The 18,383-nt window shown below is 28.4% G+C and overlaps 1 protein-coding gene across 2 annotated transcripts in view; it reads left to right on the top strand.

Moving 5' to 3' along the window:
• The window catches only part of LOC100202365 (polyamine-transporting ATPase 13A3), a 28,985-nt gene that overhangs the window by 10,026 nt on the left and 576 nt on the right, over window positions 1-18,383 (top strand). Inside the window, exons 2-5 of one of the 2 annotated variants that reach the window (XM_065793621.1) lie at window positions 1,148-1,285; window positions 6,282-7,823; window positions 16,448-17,467; window positions 17,622-18,383. The exon at window positions 17,622-18,383 is cut by the window's right edge and continues 576 nt beyond it. In XM_065793621.1, the coding sequence (XP_065649693.1) occupies window positions 6,635-7,823; window positions 16,448-17,467; window positions 17,622-18,383 (2,971 nt within the window). In that variant the 5' untranslated portion in view covers window positions 1,148-1,285; window positions 6,282-6,634. The remainder of the gene's footprint in view (window positions 1-1,147; window positions 1,286-6,281; window positions 7,824-16,447; window positions 17,468-17,621) is intronic. The other variant, XM_065793620.1, reaches the window with a different exon arrangement.

Below are 18,383 nucleotides of genomic sequence, written 5' to 3'. Positions count from 1 at the left end.
TGGGTTAAAATAATTATTTTAAAAATTCGTGGTTTATAATATAAAGTGCTGGCTATTAACCCATACTTTTAAAAATTATACGCAAGTCCGTCGTACCACTAGGCTACTAGGGACTTGCTTAGGGTTGTCGTTGAATATATATATATATATTAATAAATCAAAATAATATAGTTCAAAGGAAGCTCGCTGAAAACTTATAATCGAGATTTTTTAAGATACAAAATAGGAGAAAGTTGGGTAGCCCTGGACGGAGGGTAACTCAAGACACTTTACGTACAGCTTAAACTAGAAAAGCTTTGTGATTTTAAATACTATACCAGCATTATTTGAGTGCAATTATGACATATGCAAAATCATAATAAGCCAATGCGATCGGCTGGGAGTGCAAGATATTGTTTCCCACCAGCAAAAGATGTCATATTTGATTCACATAATAATATATCTAATTTTTATGTAAACTATTAACTTTTTATTGATTAAAAATACATTTTTATTTACAATAGTTATTAAAAAAAAAAAAAAAATTCGTTTAATACTTTAATTCACTGGTTTTAAAAACTAGTATTTGTGAATGAGGTATGATCGGGTGGTATCAGGCACATGTTTGGAGGGTGCTTCTGGACAACTTAATCCGTTTACTTATTAAAAACAAGCAACTTTTTTATATAAGTATTAATACATTTAATATAATACATAACCCATAATAGTATTTCATATAATTCCAATAAAAAGACCTAAGATTTAAAAAAAGTGTTTTTAAAGTATTTATTTTCGTTAGTAAAAAGCTAATATTTATAATTCTCAATGATGACACTTTCACTCTCATTCCTTATATATCCGAAGTGATTTTTAAAGGCGATTTATTTAAGTGTGTTAAGAACAATCCAATGCTAACTAATCATATATTATATTTGTGTCACACTCGTAAAAAAGAGGTAAAATCATGGTTAAACTATATGTCCGTAGCTACTCTCCAATTGTGAAACATGCATTTTTTCTTTTGTGTTTTTTTATATATTATTAAGGTACACAATAATTACTTTTTTGTTTCTAATTCGATAGATAAATGCTTATACTTTAAAAAAAGTCTTTTGACTCTTTGTTTTCTGTTAGTAAATGTGTAAAATCTTTTTTTTTTTTTTGTTAGTGTCCGGGGCTACTCGACTTTTCTCTAAGTATGGACATGGTATACAGTTGAAAATCTCAAGAATTTTGTTTTTTAATATAAATTTATCTGTACCTCGTGTGATATACGTAACTTACGTGTGATATACGTGATCGTGTGGTATGTGATTTTTATTTCAAATATAACAATAAACAGTTTGAAAAATTTTAATGCTGCTTAAACAAGATTAAAATGTTAACGTTTCCTTCAGTTCTTTTTCGTTCGAACTTTTACTTTGATCAATCTGTAGATTTTTTTAAATTTATTTACGTTGTTTTTTACATTAATCTTAAAATCTTGTTGTTACTTTTCTATTATTTAAGTTTTTCTTATTAAATTTGTGCGTTGAAGACAAGAAGCGTAATGGCGTAGTAGTGCACGTAAGGTGGGGAAAAACCGTTTTTGCCATGAAAATCTATTTGCCTACATTTTTCCGTATTCCTTTACCTAAAAGTTTAAATTTAGGGCTCTCAACTAACGCTCTCAATGTTTTTTAAGTTTTTATTTGTTTGAATTTGTTTTTTCAGTTTTAATTTAAAAAGTAAAACTAATTTGCATAAAAGTTTTTAAAATGCAGCTTTTTTATTGTGAAAACATTAAAATGGTTTCCGGATTTTTAGATTTTTTTGAAAACACTAAAACGTACCAAATACAAATTGCCTTGGATTTGTAATTTGATGAAGTACAACTTCATATATCTAATTTGAGTTACTATTTAAAGTTTGAACTAATTTTTTGCAAAGCCACCTCAAATACACGGTCAGACTTACAAGTTAAATTTTTAATACAAGTTAAAAGTTTTAAGTTTTAAGATAATAGGCCAGTTGTTAGTTGAGTTCTTTATTTGCTTAAAACGATTTGAAAAAGAATTATTACTATAGTTATTGAAACAAAAAAAAACTTTCATTTTATATTTTTTGTTACTTATATATTGTAACTTTCAGTTCAGACATCAAACGCACTAATTGTTATAATAAAAGGAACTGCACCTTTAATCAAAGATTAACTATCAGAAGGATATAATTACATGAAGTGAAGTTGAGTGTTCCGAAAAAATAATTAAAACCACTAACTAAATAAATTCTGGCATTAAATAAAATGTTTTGATAATGAAGTACCTATAAATAAAGATGCAAAAGAAGTAGAAATAGCTTTATTTTAATTTTAACTTTAAACTAGAAGAATGTAATTATATATATATCACCAAGCTGAAAGGTTCAGCTCTAGCTGCACTTGAATGTTCAAAAAAAGCATTTGTTTTATATGTCCTGAACATTTAGAAACAGGAAGACAGTATACTCACACATATTAGTTTTGTTGTTAACTTTATAAAATTAAATCGTAAAAAGTCCAGCCGTGAATTTAAGTAGGCCATTTTTTCGCAATATTTCAACAGTTTTGAATCTTTATCATGAGAATAGAATAAAGAAGCAATGTACAGGCTTTATGAATTTTATTAAAAATACTAAAATAACTAAATCTTTCACGTTGCTTAATGTAGCCAAATGTTGCTAAATGTAGAGTTCATCGAATAGATGTTTATATAACAATCTACAAGCCAGTATAAAAAAATTTCGAATATCATAGTTTTGACCTTATTAGTAGTTCCATGTCTGTGCAAGTCTTGTCCAAATTTTTTTTTAATGAAACGTTTTTTGCGTAAGTCTGTCCATGTCTTTTTTAGTGAAAAGCATTTCTCTAAAAAAGGACTCGAAATTTATAAACATTTTTTCATTAATTAATATCTAACTTGTTAATAAACTTTTAGTCAAACTGTCAAACTGCTTTTATTTTTACTTCTGAGTTTTATTTATAAATTTTATTATTATAACTTATTTTTATTTATTTACTTTAAATCATAATATTTAAATTCAAACTCAAAATATATTTGCTTTCAAAACTTCATATTTTTTTTGTAAAATATGATACATGAAAAGATAATAGTGACTTTGTCGCATCGTTTTTGATATATTTGTTTTATATAAACAAATAAATTAATAAATAGACAAAAGGAGAAAAAATAAATTTCAGTTAATACTGCTATTAGTTTTACTTTGAATTAATTTAAATTTTAAATTAAGAAATGCATTAAAACTCCACACAGAGTGTCATTTTAACAAGACTAAAAAATTCAAATAATAAATTATAGTTTTGCTTATTTACAATAAAACTATAGACATATCAGTAAACACATAAAGTCTTTAAAACGTTTAAACTATATCTTTGAAACGCCTAAACGTGTTTTAAACATTTTAAGACGTGTAAAATAAGTCTTAACTTGCATAGTAATTATAAAATCCAAAATTATGATGTTAAAATGACTATAATAAAGGTAAAATTCTTAGTTTTTTGGCTAACTTACTATTGCTGAATCTAATGTAGTTAGAACTCTGTTTAGTAAATCTGTAATAGTTGTAATAACAGTATATTTTCTGTTACAATAATATACATTAATGCAGAGCATACTAAGATGAACAGATGGTAATGTTATAAGTCATTAAAATTAGCTTTAAAACACTTTAAGGACCTTAGATCAACGAAATAGCTCAGCAAAAAATTTAAGATGTTGGATTAGTATTCCAGAATTTCAAATAATTTTATTTTCAAAAAGTTTCAAATAATTTAGAATTGTGATTTTTGGAAGAAAGTTTTGTTTTGACTCTTTTACTTTAAACAATCATATAACCACGATTTGAATAGGGGAATTTATTACTTCTTTAAAGCTGTTTAAATTATTTTCTTTTTTTATTAGCAATTTTGTTGCTTATCTTTGAGCAATTTTTAGATCTAGATCTTAGTTGATATTGGGTTTAATATACAAACTTTTGTGTCGGCTTTAGGTTTGTCATTTTTAACAATATGAGAAGACAATATTTTATTGTTAAAAGTGTATGTGTTATATATTTTGATTTGATTTAAATTGATTTTATTTGATTTGAATGATTCTTTTTTATAATTATTTATTTTTCATTATTAACTTCTTAATGTGATATTTTAAGCTTTAAATGTAATTTTTTATTGAGAGATGGCAAAAAGCAATTTTATTGGGTTCTAGGAAGAAAACCCTCCGGAAAAAATCCCCGCAAAATAATTGTTTTTATTTAAATTTTTTCAAACTTGATAGATTGCCTGCCCAAACCAAAGCCCTCGGTGAATGTAGCGGCACTCCTTGCATGTTCAATCTATTTTTCAGTCCATGTATGTACACTTCTTGCATATTCTAACTATTTTTCAGTCAATATTTGTAAACTCCTTGTATGTTCTGCCTATATGTCAGTCAATAAATCTACACTTCTTGCATGTTCTATCTATTTGTCAGTTGCGTTATGAAAAGTGAAGGATTAAGGTTTTGCTTGTACCATAATATGTATGTGTAAAATATTTATAGTATAAACAACTAATTGATATATCGTTCATTTTATGCGCTGTAAAAAATTTCCGATTTTTTACGGGAGGATTTTCTCAAGGGTATTTTTTCCTGGGGGATTATTTCGGAGGAAATCAAAATCACTTTTTTTAATTTACCGTGGTTGCGTAATAGCAAGATAGTAAATGCCTAAACTCTTTAAAGAGTGAAAATGAGTCTATATTTCTGTCTTTGTATTTTTTTGAATTTGTTTTTGATTTTTTGCTCGTAAACTATTCTTTATACTGCCTGTTGTATTTTCTTGAGCTTCTTAAGGCTCTTCTAAATATTGTCTGATTCGAAGAATGTAAATTTCTTTTGCACGAAGTAAAACTTTATGAAGGGAAACAGGCATTGGACACCGTCCATATTGTTCAATGTATAGGTTCCAAGAGTCTATACTTTAAATTTATATAAACTGATTTAATGACATGTGTTTATGAGAATTATTCCTGAAAAATTTACGAGCAGTGTTTCCATTGTTTGTGTTACCAGTTTGCTATTTGGTACATAAATTAAAAAACCCGAGTTACTTCAGAACTTTTCCTAAACAACCTTTTTTTTTCTTGTTGCGTTTTTTTTTTCATTCGCTCTTGCCTGCATTGTTTTAATTTCTAAGCAACATAAAGTTTGTAGAGTATATTTAAAAGTTCTAATCCAATCATGAATTGATTATCACCTCTATCATCAAAAAGAAAAACACTTTGTTTACTTCATTTTATTAATATGTTTATATTATTCACTTCAGTGGGTTTTGCCCCACATTAGTAACAGCATCGTGCGCAATAACGTGATGATAGCGCTTTGCAAATTTTTCCGTTCATCATGCAAATTATTGTTGTTGGAGTTATTGTTATACAAAGATCTTTGAGAGATACATTTGTAAATACTAGTATTTCAATTTGTTTTTATAAAAAATTGAATTTTTTAAATTTGTAGATTCCTTCTCGAAAATTACTTTGATGGGCCACAATATCGATTCGATGATTTTGCTAGTTGGCACACAACATTGGGCCAAAAATTGAAAAAACATTGAAAGCGTTGGGTCAACTTTGTTTCGTCATTAGCCCGATTTGGTATGCTAGATAGACGTGCTCACAAATTTGTTGTTACTTTTGAGTGTAAAGGTCATCCTCTTTTAGTGCAAGTCTTTTTTTATGCCGACTGTGATCCGATTGTTTTTAAAATGACTCTCATATCTTTTTTCAAACTTGTGCCTCGTTCTAAAATAAAATTGAAGTTTCTTTAGCAAAGAAAGCTGAATCTCTTTTGACTTATAGCTATAAGGTTTAATTTCCACACAATCATGCTGAAACCAAACATTGTTTCATAATACTGAATATCATGAAATGATATTCGGTCATACCAATCGGTTTTACCGTGAAATGATATTCGCTAATTTTCAATTCTATTTTACCTTAGTAAAATAGAATTGAAAAGTCTTCTTTTTTCTATTATATTTTATTTTTTGGATATATGTACTACCAAAATTAATTTAAAATTAATATTTATGAAATGATATTCGGTAATATTATATGTTAAATGCTACATAAAATTTGAAATATAAAATAGAGAAAACAAATTTTAAGATAAGTTCAAAAATTATTTTTTTCTTCCAGAAAATCTCTGTTAAAATAACACACTGTGCGGCATCTTGATTTCTTTGTGTTACCTCTATAATAGTTATCTAGTTTTTTAATTTTTTTTTAGAATTCGATAGATTTATTGTGCATGCTGAGACGAAGGATGAATTTTCAGTTCTATTTTACCGTAGAAGCCTTCTTTTTTCTATTATATTTTATATTTTGGGTATATGTACCTCCGGAATTATTTTCCTCATTGGATACTGGTATCCTATTCATCGTTTAAAATTTACCCATAACAGATGCAGCATTAAAGAAGCGTCATCGGTGCGAATTAAAAAAAGCGAAGGAAAGCAGCGCTTTGTGTGCAAAATAAAAACCAAGTTTATTGAAAGAATTGATTCAGAAACTGTTGCGAATGACTTTACACAGTTTGAAAAAAATATAGCTGTCCAATGTAATATACGTTACTTTGAGTTTATGTTTTTAAGGTACATAATTACTGAAACATGTGATAAGATAATTCCTCTTGAAGATTCTGAAAAAATGTGGAGTTTTTTAGACATTCGTCGTTGTAAGTATGGAATAACTGCAAAATCAAACGTACATAAACTTGCAATTTATAATGTTAACCACATTAACGTTCCAGTGAAACCATATTGGTTGATTTTTGTTCAGTTATCTTTAGATCCTTTTTACATTTTTCAACTGTTTAGCGTAATTTTATGGTTTACTGAAGATTACACATTGTACGCTGCTCTTTTAATTGTTTTGACATTTTTTTCATTAGTGATTAGTACTTATCAGACAAAAAAAGCATGGCAACGACTCCGCGATATGATTTCTATGCCATCAGAAGTAAAAACTTTGAATAGAAGTGTTTCCTCAACCATTTCATCATATGAAATTATTTTTAAATCCACGCGAGAATTAGTTCCTGGAGATGTTATAATTATTCCTTCTAAAGGCATGGAGGTGCCTTGTGATGTAGTTTTATTAAGTGGGCGTTGCATCGTTAACGAAAGCTCATTAACAGGCGAGAGCATACCAAATAATAAAACAGCAATTGACGACGCTTTGGAATCTCACATGTTTTACAATATTAATTTGCACAAGCAACATACAATGTTTAATGGTACAAACATTATACAAGCTCGAACTGATGCAGGGGAAGAAAACGTTTTGGCTGTAGTTATTCGAACTGGATTTTATACACTAAAAGGAGGTCTAATTCGATCTATTATGTATCCTAAGCCTGTACACTTTACTTTTTTTCGTGATTCGATGAAGTTTATGCTGTTTATTTCATCAATGGCAGTTATTGGTTTTATTTACACTGTCATTATCTTCAAAGAACAACGTCTTAAAGATTCTGACATAGTCAAGAAAGCGTTGGACTTGTTTACAATATGTGTACCTCCTGCTCTTCCTGCAACAATGTCTGTTGGACTTATGACCGCACTCTGGAGACTAAATTCTAAAGATATATTTTGCATTGATCCAAACAGAATAAATGTATGCGGAAAAATTAAACTTGTGGTTTTTGACAAGACCGGAACACTAACCGAAGATAACTTAACTGTTTCTTGTGTAATACCTGCCATTAGTGGAAGCATTGAATCCGTTAGTACTAAGAATGATAGTATTCTTGATTTTCCTATATTCAAAGGTAAGATTATTTTTTTAATTTTTAATACAGTAAAAGCTGATTTAATTAACAAGTTTTTGCAATTATTGTATATAATTGTAAGCATTTTTAAAATGATTAAAAGGTGGTACAACATTACATGGTTACTATTATTACAAGGTGCAATATTACATGATATAATATTACATGGCAAGTACTTTAAAAGACAAAAAAATAAATTTAAAAATGATTCTGAGTGTTTATTGTGCTATAGTTCGGTAACAGACGGTAAGATAAACAGCTTTTGTTGCAGTAGTTTGTTTAATACTTCTTTTATGACGCCGTTCACACTATTTATACTTACATTAATTGTAAGTTTTTTCATCAAAAAAAAAAAAAAAAATTATGTTTCAAACATTAAATGTTTTTTGTTGTAACTTGTTTTGAAGTCAAAATCTATTTTATGTAACTTGTAAATGCGTTAAATGATCCAGTTTTAAACGCATCATTAACTCAAATTTCCTTTCATTTAATTTACTTTACTATTTTGAGTCTTTTGTTTTGGTTGATTAGGAGTGTTCGTTGTGAATTTCAGGGGCATTCACTGTACAGGGTAGCCCAAATAAAAGATAGGTTTTAGAAATTGTCCAATAGCTAAATTACTTTCTTTTCTGGCATGCTTTCTATTGTATTTTAACAAATGAACATTGCGGTTTATTATTTTTTGCTCGTTAAAAAATTAAACTCCAACAGGATGAAGCTCGCACGCATCAAACTGCAAAAGTTTTTGTTTTTTTTAGTCATCATTTTGGGCATGAATTAATTGGATTAGATTCAATCCGTTACATTTGCGGAGGAATCGAATAGCCTCCTTATTCACCGGACATGAATCCGTGTTATTTTTTTTTAATGAGGATATCTTAAAGATTAGGTCTTAAAGTACTGACGAAGAACTCTAGATGACTTGAAAAGTGGAATTATAGAGCAAAATCTTCGATTTCAAATGAAATTCTCTCAAAAGTATTTGATATTTTTCTGGATCGACTACGTTACTTAGTTGTATCTGAAGGTAAACATTTCAAAAACTGCATACATTAAACCGCTTACTTTTCTCTATATAATTCTGTATTTTTCCTAAAAATTTATAAACTTTTTATTCAATCATAATGTTTAGTTTTTGAAACTATTATATGGGCTACCCTGTATTTTCCATTAAAAATTGCCGCATGTGAAAAAAAGGCTTTATCTAGAATCTTTGCTAGGTATTTATTCACTGTTTCTTTAATTTACGAAATTGACGATGAAAAAATGTATATGATTGCAAAACAGAAACCACAGATTTTCTTCAAGAAGTTTTATTTAAGCTTGCAAATATTCAAAAGCTGAGTAAGTTCTTAAAGTCTTCACTTTGAAAACAAAAAACCTCACCGACCTTTTTATTTGTAATTTGCAAAATAATATTTTTCATATAATAGATAAAAAGTCAAGAATCTATGTTAATGTAAGTACAATAATTTAAAAATTTAAAAATAGTTTCATGAATTGTATTTATTAAAAGAAAAAAAAAAGTGCAATTTATGTAAAAATAATTATATTAAGCAGCCATTTTATTAAGCAGCCATTTTTTCAAACAATTTCGCTGAGTTTTGCATTACTTTTTGCAGACCATTTTTATGTAAAAAATGAGTTTTAAATCTTAAATGAATTTTATTCAACAATGTAATTACAACACTTTTAAATAAAAGCTCAAAAACAGTTTTTACGATTGATGGTTTATTAATAATTTAAAAATCCTTAGGTATTTATTAATACTTTCAATAAATTTTATTAATTCACCTTTTAATATTTTAACGAATGCTTCAGTAAACTGGTAATATCTTGTTCTTTTACCACTTTTATTTATTATGAGAAATGTTATCACATTTATTTCAGCGGTTCTCGACAACAAAACCCTCAGGCTTTTACGAGACCGTAAAATGCGTTCAAATGATTATTACTTAATCTTAAAATTTTGAATAAAATTTTTTTTTTGTAATTTGCGAACAAAAGAATAATGAGCCAAATTTATTTTTTTCTTTTGTCAAAATTAATTTTTATTTTTTGGGAAACCACCTTATTCGACATTATTAACATTATTTATCCATTTGAGGTATAAATGCATACTTATTCTGAATCTGTGTCAAGTACTGAAAAATATTAAAATAATAGGAAACGTAAGAGAGGAGTAGGTTTAAATAAATTATTATAAAATGGAGTAAAATGAAAGGACTGGAACATACTTCACCGAGAAAACTGTCGAACTTAAAAACAAAACTGACGATAAGAACTTCTGTTTAGTATTTATAATAATATCTTTCGAATTATTTTTAGTGTTTAACTAATACTTTTTATAAGCGGAATTCTAATATGCACACTCATTTTTCAGGTGTAAGAAGAAGTCTATTCTAAATTTTAGTTTCACACACAAGGTTTTTGTTGCATGATTATGAAAAGTAAAACGAAAAAAAAGCATGATTATGAAAGTAAAACGAAAAAGGATATATTTTTTAAAGAACTATAAGATATTTGTTTATTGTAAACAGCTATTGAATCAAAACCCTAAATCAAGAGTTTGTAACGCAATATACAGTGATTTTTATAAAGGCAAGAAAACTACAGTCTGCAACAAAACTTTTTTAAGTCTTTTGAAAAAATTGGTTGAAGGATAATATTGTCAGCAGGTGAGACTCATGTTTCTTTCTAGCAGCAGTAAGGTAAATAGAGACAAGAAAATAATTAAATAATAGCCTTGGAATAGAATAGTCTTTTAACTAAAATCTAGCTTCCGTTTAGTATTTATGATAATGCCTATTGAACTTTTTTTAGTGTTTAACTAATACTTTTGACAAGCAAGAATATTAATACGCACGCTCATTTTTCAGATGTAAGAAGATGTCTATTCTAAAATTCCGTTTCACACACAAGATTTCTATTTTAAAACACCACACTTTTTGAAAGTAAAAATGAAAATTTTTCTTATTAGAAATATTCCGGTAAAAAGATTTTATTGTAAACGGCTATTGAATGAAAACACTAAAAAGTTTGTAATGCAATATGCAGTGTTTTTTGAGAAAGCAAGAAAACTGCAAAAAAGCCTTTTTAAGTCCTTATAAAATATCACAAAAAAATGCTTTTGAAGGACTAGTATCAATATTGGCAGCAGATGAGACTCTAATTTCACTATTGACAGAAGTAAGGTAAATAGAGGCAAAATCCCAGTTCTAGAACAAAAGTTGTACTACGAAAAATAATTGATAACGTGTACAGACTTTTTCTTCTAAAAAAAAAAAGACTTAGAACACCAATATAAAAATAGTACCTTAAAAAAATATGAATGCTGTTTTTGTTCCAAATACCATGAAACTAAAGTATCTCATGGGTTTTATTTAAATATTTAAATTAAAATATAAGAACAATTTCCTGAACAACAATGCAAAAAGGGTTGCAGCTGCAGAGTTAAACGGGTTGCAGCCGCAGAATCAGCTTAATCACAAAAAAAGATGTTGCAGGTTGTAAAGTCAGCTTGTTTACAAGTAGATATAAATAGATGTAAGTAGTTTTATACAGAATGAAATCAGTAATTTATGCAAATTACATAAGTTTAGCAAGTATTTGTTTTGACTATATGCAAAACTTGCCTCAGCCATGTATTCTTGTGCTAAAAATAAAGTTTGCCTCCGGCAACTTTAGATATTTTTCATGTACAACATTAAAAAACGCATGGTGTGAACTGTTTCATGATATAAATGAAACAGTTCACACCATGTCTATTAATAACAACTAACTTAGGAAAAAAGATAAAATTTCTGAAGCTGCATACTTTTTTATTTAACAGTTTTTTTCATTTTCTCGATTGTTAAAGTTTGCGGAATTATGCACTTTTTAAATCACTAATTCAATTTAAGTATGGTAGGAACTTTTTTTTAAAAAATATTGTTTATAATACTGACGTATCTATGCTAGTAATTGAAGTGTGTTCCTTCAGGAAATTAAATTGGAATTTTTAAATTCTATTGTAAGTGTTGGTACCAATAGAAATTTTTTTTAGTTTTGTTTTATATCCTCCCCCCCCCCCTCCCACTAAAAAATGCTTAATACACAGGGAGTCGGAATTAAAGGATGTGAAAAGTTTAATCCAGATCTAATAAATAAAGAGAGGGTGAGGGTTTTTAATAAATGAGTAGGTGGGGACTTTTTCTTAAATCTAATTTTAATTTGTCGTCGGCGTATAATCAAAGTTTCGTAAATCCAAAAATAATATTTTTTACAGTACACGCATAAAATAATTTAATTCTGGAGTGGCTTGCGGTCAAATAAGATTTAATATGCTTGGATAAGCTTTATACAATGGCGAGAAATAAACGAAAAGCTTATTTTTTACAAATCGAAATTTTCGAGTTTTTTTTTATTTAGAAAAGTTTTTATTTTTATAAGCGACTGATTTGATATTTTCTAGTTTTTAAGGCCGGTTTATACCATTTTTTTTTAGATTTAAGATATAACTTTTTGTTGATAACAAGTAAAAAATTTAATAAACGGAATGAAGGATGTGAGGGGTCTTAAAAAGCTTGAAGTGGGTATGAAAATTTTCGGGAAATTAATAAACGTCCCCTCCCACGTATTATGCATGCAAGGTTTGGTTTTTATAATAGATGCAAACTTTAATATTCGAAGAAAAGCAAGCAAGTTTTTATTCTGAAAAGTTTATTTTGATTCCTGATATATTTACTCTTCAAGGTTTAACCATGAAAAAAATACGCCTAGTTTTTGCAGAATATCAAAATCAGCTAATATCTAAATGTAAAATGTGCCAAGTTATTCGTGGATTCAAAAAAAAAGATGATGCAGAGAATGACCAATAAGGTTACTTATATGATTTTGGCTCTTGTTCATGTAAATAAAAGCTTTTAAATTGAGTATTTAAAATAAATTGTTTCGGTCATCCTATCTCATTAACCTTACGTCTATTACAAACTCTTGATTTTGGGTTTTCATTCAAAATGCTTTAGACGTAGAGTTCAAACAAACTGTTTACATGAAACCAATATAAATTTCTTACTAGGCTTGTTGCTCAACTTTAGAAAACACCAATCGAACATATGAGATATAAAAAGTTTTTCTGGTGCACAGAACCTAATTAAAAAACTTTTTTTATCTATTGTTATTTATAACGTAAAATTTAATGTGTTGGTTTAATGTTAGTCTTGAGTTAAGTATAGGGGAGACCGGGGCTAGTTGGCTCGGTTTTTACTCTATGAGCTCTGTACCCCTAACAGTACATTTTTTTAAAAAATATAAAAGTGTAGTCTTAAAGAGTATGGATTAGGGTATCTTATAAAATTGCATTCATTTAAAAAAAAATTCTTGAGGCCTTTCCGGACCCTTAAAAAAAAAAAAAAAAATTGCGCCAACTTACCCCACCACGGGGTAAGTTGCCGCAAACTATAAAAATGATTATTAATGCACTATTAAGTGCAAAATTAATAGAAATTTTTTTAAAATTAATTTTTGCAACAATTTTATCCCAAAATTTAATATTACTTTTAGCTGGTACCAAATATTAGTCCGTATAAAAGCCAAACAGTAACCCACCTTTTATCTGTGGAAAAAAAAACTAAACAAAATTTTTTTTTAATTTTTTTAATTTGTTAAAAATAAAAAAAATAAAAAAAAATAATTTTATAAAAATAAATATTTTTTTCCATAGTAAATGCTACGAGCCAACTTACCCCGTAAAAAATTTGTCAACTTACCCCGAAAGCTTTTTTTTTAATAAACAGTCTATAGATCCTGAAAAACGGCAGCTTTGAAAAAAAAGTCTGACTGGATATAGTAAACCAATTGTGACTGGAACTTTTACAATAATTTTTTTTTCATATGACTAAATATTTTCTTTCTAAAGTAAAAAGGAAGCGATGTTCTAAAAGTTACGTTTTTGTCCAAAAAACGCATAAATCTTAATATCTCCCATGCGCATGCGCGAATCCTGACAATACTACAGTGAATGATGAAATGGTCAATGAGGAAGTTTCTGAGTAATTTTTGTCACCTTCTGATGAAAGGCTCTAAAGATAAACGCAGTTCGTCAACTTACCCCTGCGGCCAACTAGCCCCGGTCTCCCCTATAAGTAACTATCACATTAATAACAACGCATTATCAACTTTTTATTAGAGATTAGTTTAGGAATGCTTATAAAACATTTTTAATAAATAATATTTTACACTATTTATCTTTATTACATAATTTTCTTTTATGGGTATAAACTGGAGCTTAGTACACCTACGACAGATTTTTCCAGGTTTTTAATTGATCCATTATTGTATCTGCAGGATTCTGTCAAAATATTAATAATTTTAATAACTTAACATTGCTGAAGATTACATTTTTAATACAAATTAGAGTGGTGCTCAAAACAGCATTTTTTAAAACTGTCTTCTTACACTTTTTGTATGTATTCTATAGAGTAAAATAAAACTGAGCTAAATAAGTTAGCTTTAAACAAAATATATTCAGAGGTGCCACATCGTCTTAAAAGATTCAATTGGACCCTAAGCATAAAAAAAGAGATTTTAAAAATAAAAAACCTACTATATCAATCTCAACATTTGTAGGAACTTTTACTAATTTTTTCGTAATACAAACCATTTCAAAATAAATCACAAATACTTCTTCTCGTGTACAAACTGTTTCAAAACAAATTTTTAAAAGTTATAAAATGCAGAATATTTTTAAGAATTTATTTATAAAATGGTGGGAGCATTCTTTAAAAGTTAGTTACAAAATGGAGGGAGCATTTTGAGCTGTGTTGGATTGGTTATAAAAGTGTATTTATTTTGATTAGCTAGTCAATGAAAGTTAAGTATGTGAAACACTGCTTTCGACCAATGAATCTCTGTTATATATTTATTTTCTACTTTTTGTATTTACTATAATCTTTTTTTTTGTTTTTATTATTTATTATATCATTTATTTTCTATCTATTTTATTTGCTATTTATTTGAACTTCTGCTGATATTTTATTTTACAGTATTGAGGTTTATCATCTTCCAGCTATGTAATTTGAAAGACAGAATTAACTCAAAGAACATCATAACCCCGGACCAGGAGTGAATTTTTAGAAAAAAAAGAGGATATTAATGGGAAATTTAACTTAACTAAAAAGTGTAATATTTCACAGACCAGGAGTAAGTCAGCATAAAAATATACAGACAGACGTTTTAAGAAATAAAGACTATTTACAACGATATTGTTTAAATATATTAGACATAGGTATTGTGGTTTATCCTCACCGGCTAACTGCCTTACAAAGGCCACATGCCAAGGTTTGCTAAGACAAGTTAATTTCACTAAAGAACATCATAATCCGCTTCATTCGACAAAGATTTAGTGAGCTTGTATATGAAAAGAAGTAAAAGTAGTAATAAGAATAAGTCAAGTTAGAAAAAAGAGAATGAATTAGAAAGATATTAGATAGCATAGAGAAATTAGATAGCATAGAAAAATTAGATAGCATAGAGAAATTAGATAGCATAGAAAAATTAGATAGCATAGAGAAATTAGATAGCATAGAAAAATTAGATAGCATAGAGAAATTAGATTGCATAGAGAAAAAAAGATATTTTAAGTTCCAAATAATATTTATAGTAGCATAAAATGGTGGAAAGAAAAAATCAACAGTAACTAACGCAACACAAACCAATCTGTTCTATTGGATCAATTAAGACAAACTGTGGTCAATCTAAATGTTAAATTAAAGAAGTTTTGTCATTTGACGCAACATTTTACTCGACTACATAGCCAATGCCATTACGCCAACTAACTTAAAATGCGACTGACCCAACTGCGAATCTTATGCAGTTGCTCCAACTTGCGCTAAACCTGCTGCGACAGAAGAAGTTACGTGAAAGCAATCTCAAATTTTTTACACTTTAATAAAAGTTTCACATAAAAACTCACTTTTAGATATACTCTCTGGTTTAAATGTTTTTTTATCGAATAATTATTAATTTTGTAATTTTTCTATCAAATATATTGAGTCTTTGGTAGAGTATTTCAGGTATTGGTAGAGTATTTTAAGTTTAATTGTTTTTATAGCCAAGAATTCCTAACAAACATTCTATAGAGGAATTTCAGCCGTTTATAGCAGCTGCCACTAATGGTCTACTAAGTAACCGGTGTGCAAAATTCCAATGAATTGCTAAAAAAATGCCTATATAGGTTTACTGCAAATCTAATAAAACAATGTTTGCTGAGTTGTTTCACTTACAGACAGAGATCAAAATTTCTTTTTCAAAATTTCAAACTACATTAAAAAAAAAGTTTCATAATATGAAACTTTTTTTTAAATATAGTTTGAAATTTTGAAGTTTTGAAATAGTTTGAAACATACACATTTAATCTTTATATTATAAAGATTAAATGTGTTTGTGTTCTTCTATGGATGATCAAACAACAAAACAAACAGTTCTTAGTACTAATCAAAAGATTTCAATTAGCCTTGTTTAAACGGAACTTGTGATAATGTTAAAAAAATATCTATTAACAATGATATTGTTGCAGTAATTGTTATTATTATTTATTAATTATTATTAGTTTAATATTTTAAGTTTGTTAAATTTTTTTTTAGCCATGGCAACGTGTCATAACTTGTCAATTATCGATGAACAAGTTTCAGGAGATCCAATTGACATGTACATGTTCAATTTTACTGGATGTAAATTGTACGACTCAAACTTAGAAGATTTGTCAAAGTATGAAAATATTCCAGAAAAATACAAGCCACATGTCAAATACTTTGTCACATTACAAACAAACGCCAAATTGATTTCTGTTTTAAAACATTTCACATTTGACTCTGCGTTGCAAAGAATGAGTGTAATAACCATGGATGATCTCGATGAGTTGCTTCATGTCTATGTAAAAGGATCTATTGACAAAATATTGTCTATGTGTATTAAAACTAGTATTCCAACAGATATAAAAAAAGAAATTGAAAAATATACTTTAGTTGGTAAGCGTGTATTAGCTGTAGCTAACAAAGATCTAACTAACGTAACTAACTGGTATGATGTGAACAAAATTCCTAGAGAGGAAATTGAATCAAGTCTTTTATTTTCTGGTATAATTGTTTTTGAAAACGTTATTAAACCAGGCACACATGAGACAATAAAAATGCTTTCACAAGCAAATATAAAAACAATAATGGCAACAGGTGATGACCTTTTGACTGCTGCATTCATTGCAAGAGATGTTAACATGGTAAGACCAAATCAAGAACTTATAGAGCTATCTATTTCTGATGGAAATGAAGTGTACAGAAAAATTGAAAACCCTCAAAAAGAAAAATTCACAGAGGAAAAAAAAGAAAACAGTGTGGTTGAAATACATCATTTGTTAGAATACGATTTGCAAAGTGCAGGAAATAAACTAAAATTTTCTCTTGCTCTTACCGGAGCGACATACCAGACTATTCATCATGAGCTACCTCACCTACTTCATAAAATTTTGGTCAGTGGAATAATTTTTGCCCGAATGTCTCCAAACCAAAAAACAATGCTAGTTGAAGATTTGCAAAAAATTGGTTACGGTGTGGGAATGTGTGGTGATGGAGCTAACGACTGTGGTGCATTAAAAGCTGCTCATGCTGGTAAGTGATACTATTCTCATGCTGGTAAGTGATGCTATTCTCATGCTGGTAAGTGATGCTATTCTCATGCTGGTATGTTATTTTTTGGTATACTAATTTTTGGTAAAAATAATTCAAAAAAATACAATGTAAAAGTCTTTAAACACTTTTTTAGGGATTGCCTTATCTATGGCGGAAGCATCAATTGCAGCACCATTTACTTCAAAAGTATTTAACATATCTTGTGTTCCCATTCTTGTAATGGAAGGGCGTGCAGCACTTGCGACAGCGTTTGGAACATTTAAGTACATGATACTCTACTCGATGATTCAATTTTTGGGTATTATCATTCTTTACTCGGTTTCATCATCTTATTCTAATAATCAGTTTATATACTCAGATTTAGGACTTAATCTCCCACTAGTATTTTCAATGACGTTATCTGGTGCTAGTAACAAACTGATCATCAAGCGACCATTGGGAAAATTAGTACATCCACTTTTCATTAGTGGAATTGTGTTACAAGTCCTATTTGTTATAGCTTTTCAGCTTATTGCTTTTTTTTGCATAAAAAAAATGCCTTGGTACTTGGACAAATCTAATTTTTCTGCTCAAGACGATATCTACTTTAAATGCTATGAGAATAACGCTGTTGTTATTGTTTCTTACTATTTGTATATCTGGTTATCTTTAGCTAGTTTAAAAGGCGCGCCATATCGAGCGCCTTTTTACCACAATTACGTTTACACAATAGTTCTTTCACTAACAATAGCTATTACTCTTTATTTGACAATTTATCCAGAAAGAAGTATCTTGAATGTAATGAGTTTAATTGAATCGCCATCTGTTGACTATCCAATATTTTTAATTGGAATTGCCTTGTGTCACTTGATCTTGGCTCTAATGCTGGAAAAATTGTTGGAATCGAGGCATGCAA

Source organism: Hydra vulgaris, chromosome 03 (genome assembly GCF_038396675.1).
Source record: "Hydra vulgaris chromosome 03, alternate assembly HydraT2T_AEP".
In the NCBI taxonomy this organism is placed as follows: domain Eukaryota; kingdom Metazoa; phylum Cnidaria; class Hydrozoa; order Anthoathecata; family Hydridae; genus Hydra; species Hydra vulgaris.
The sequence above is the reverse complement of the archived record's forward strand: the minus strand, read 5'-3'. Positions and strand labels throughout refer to the sequence as shown.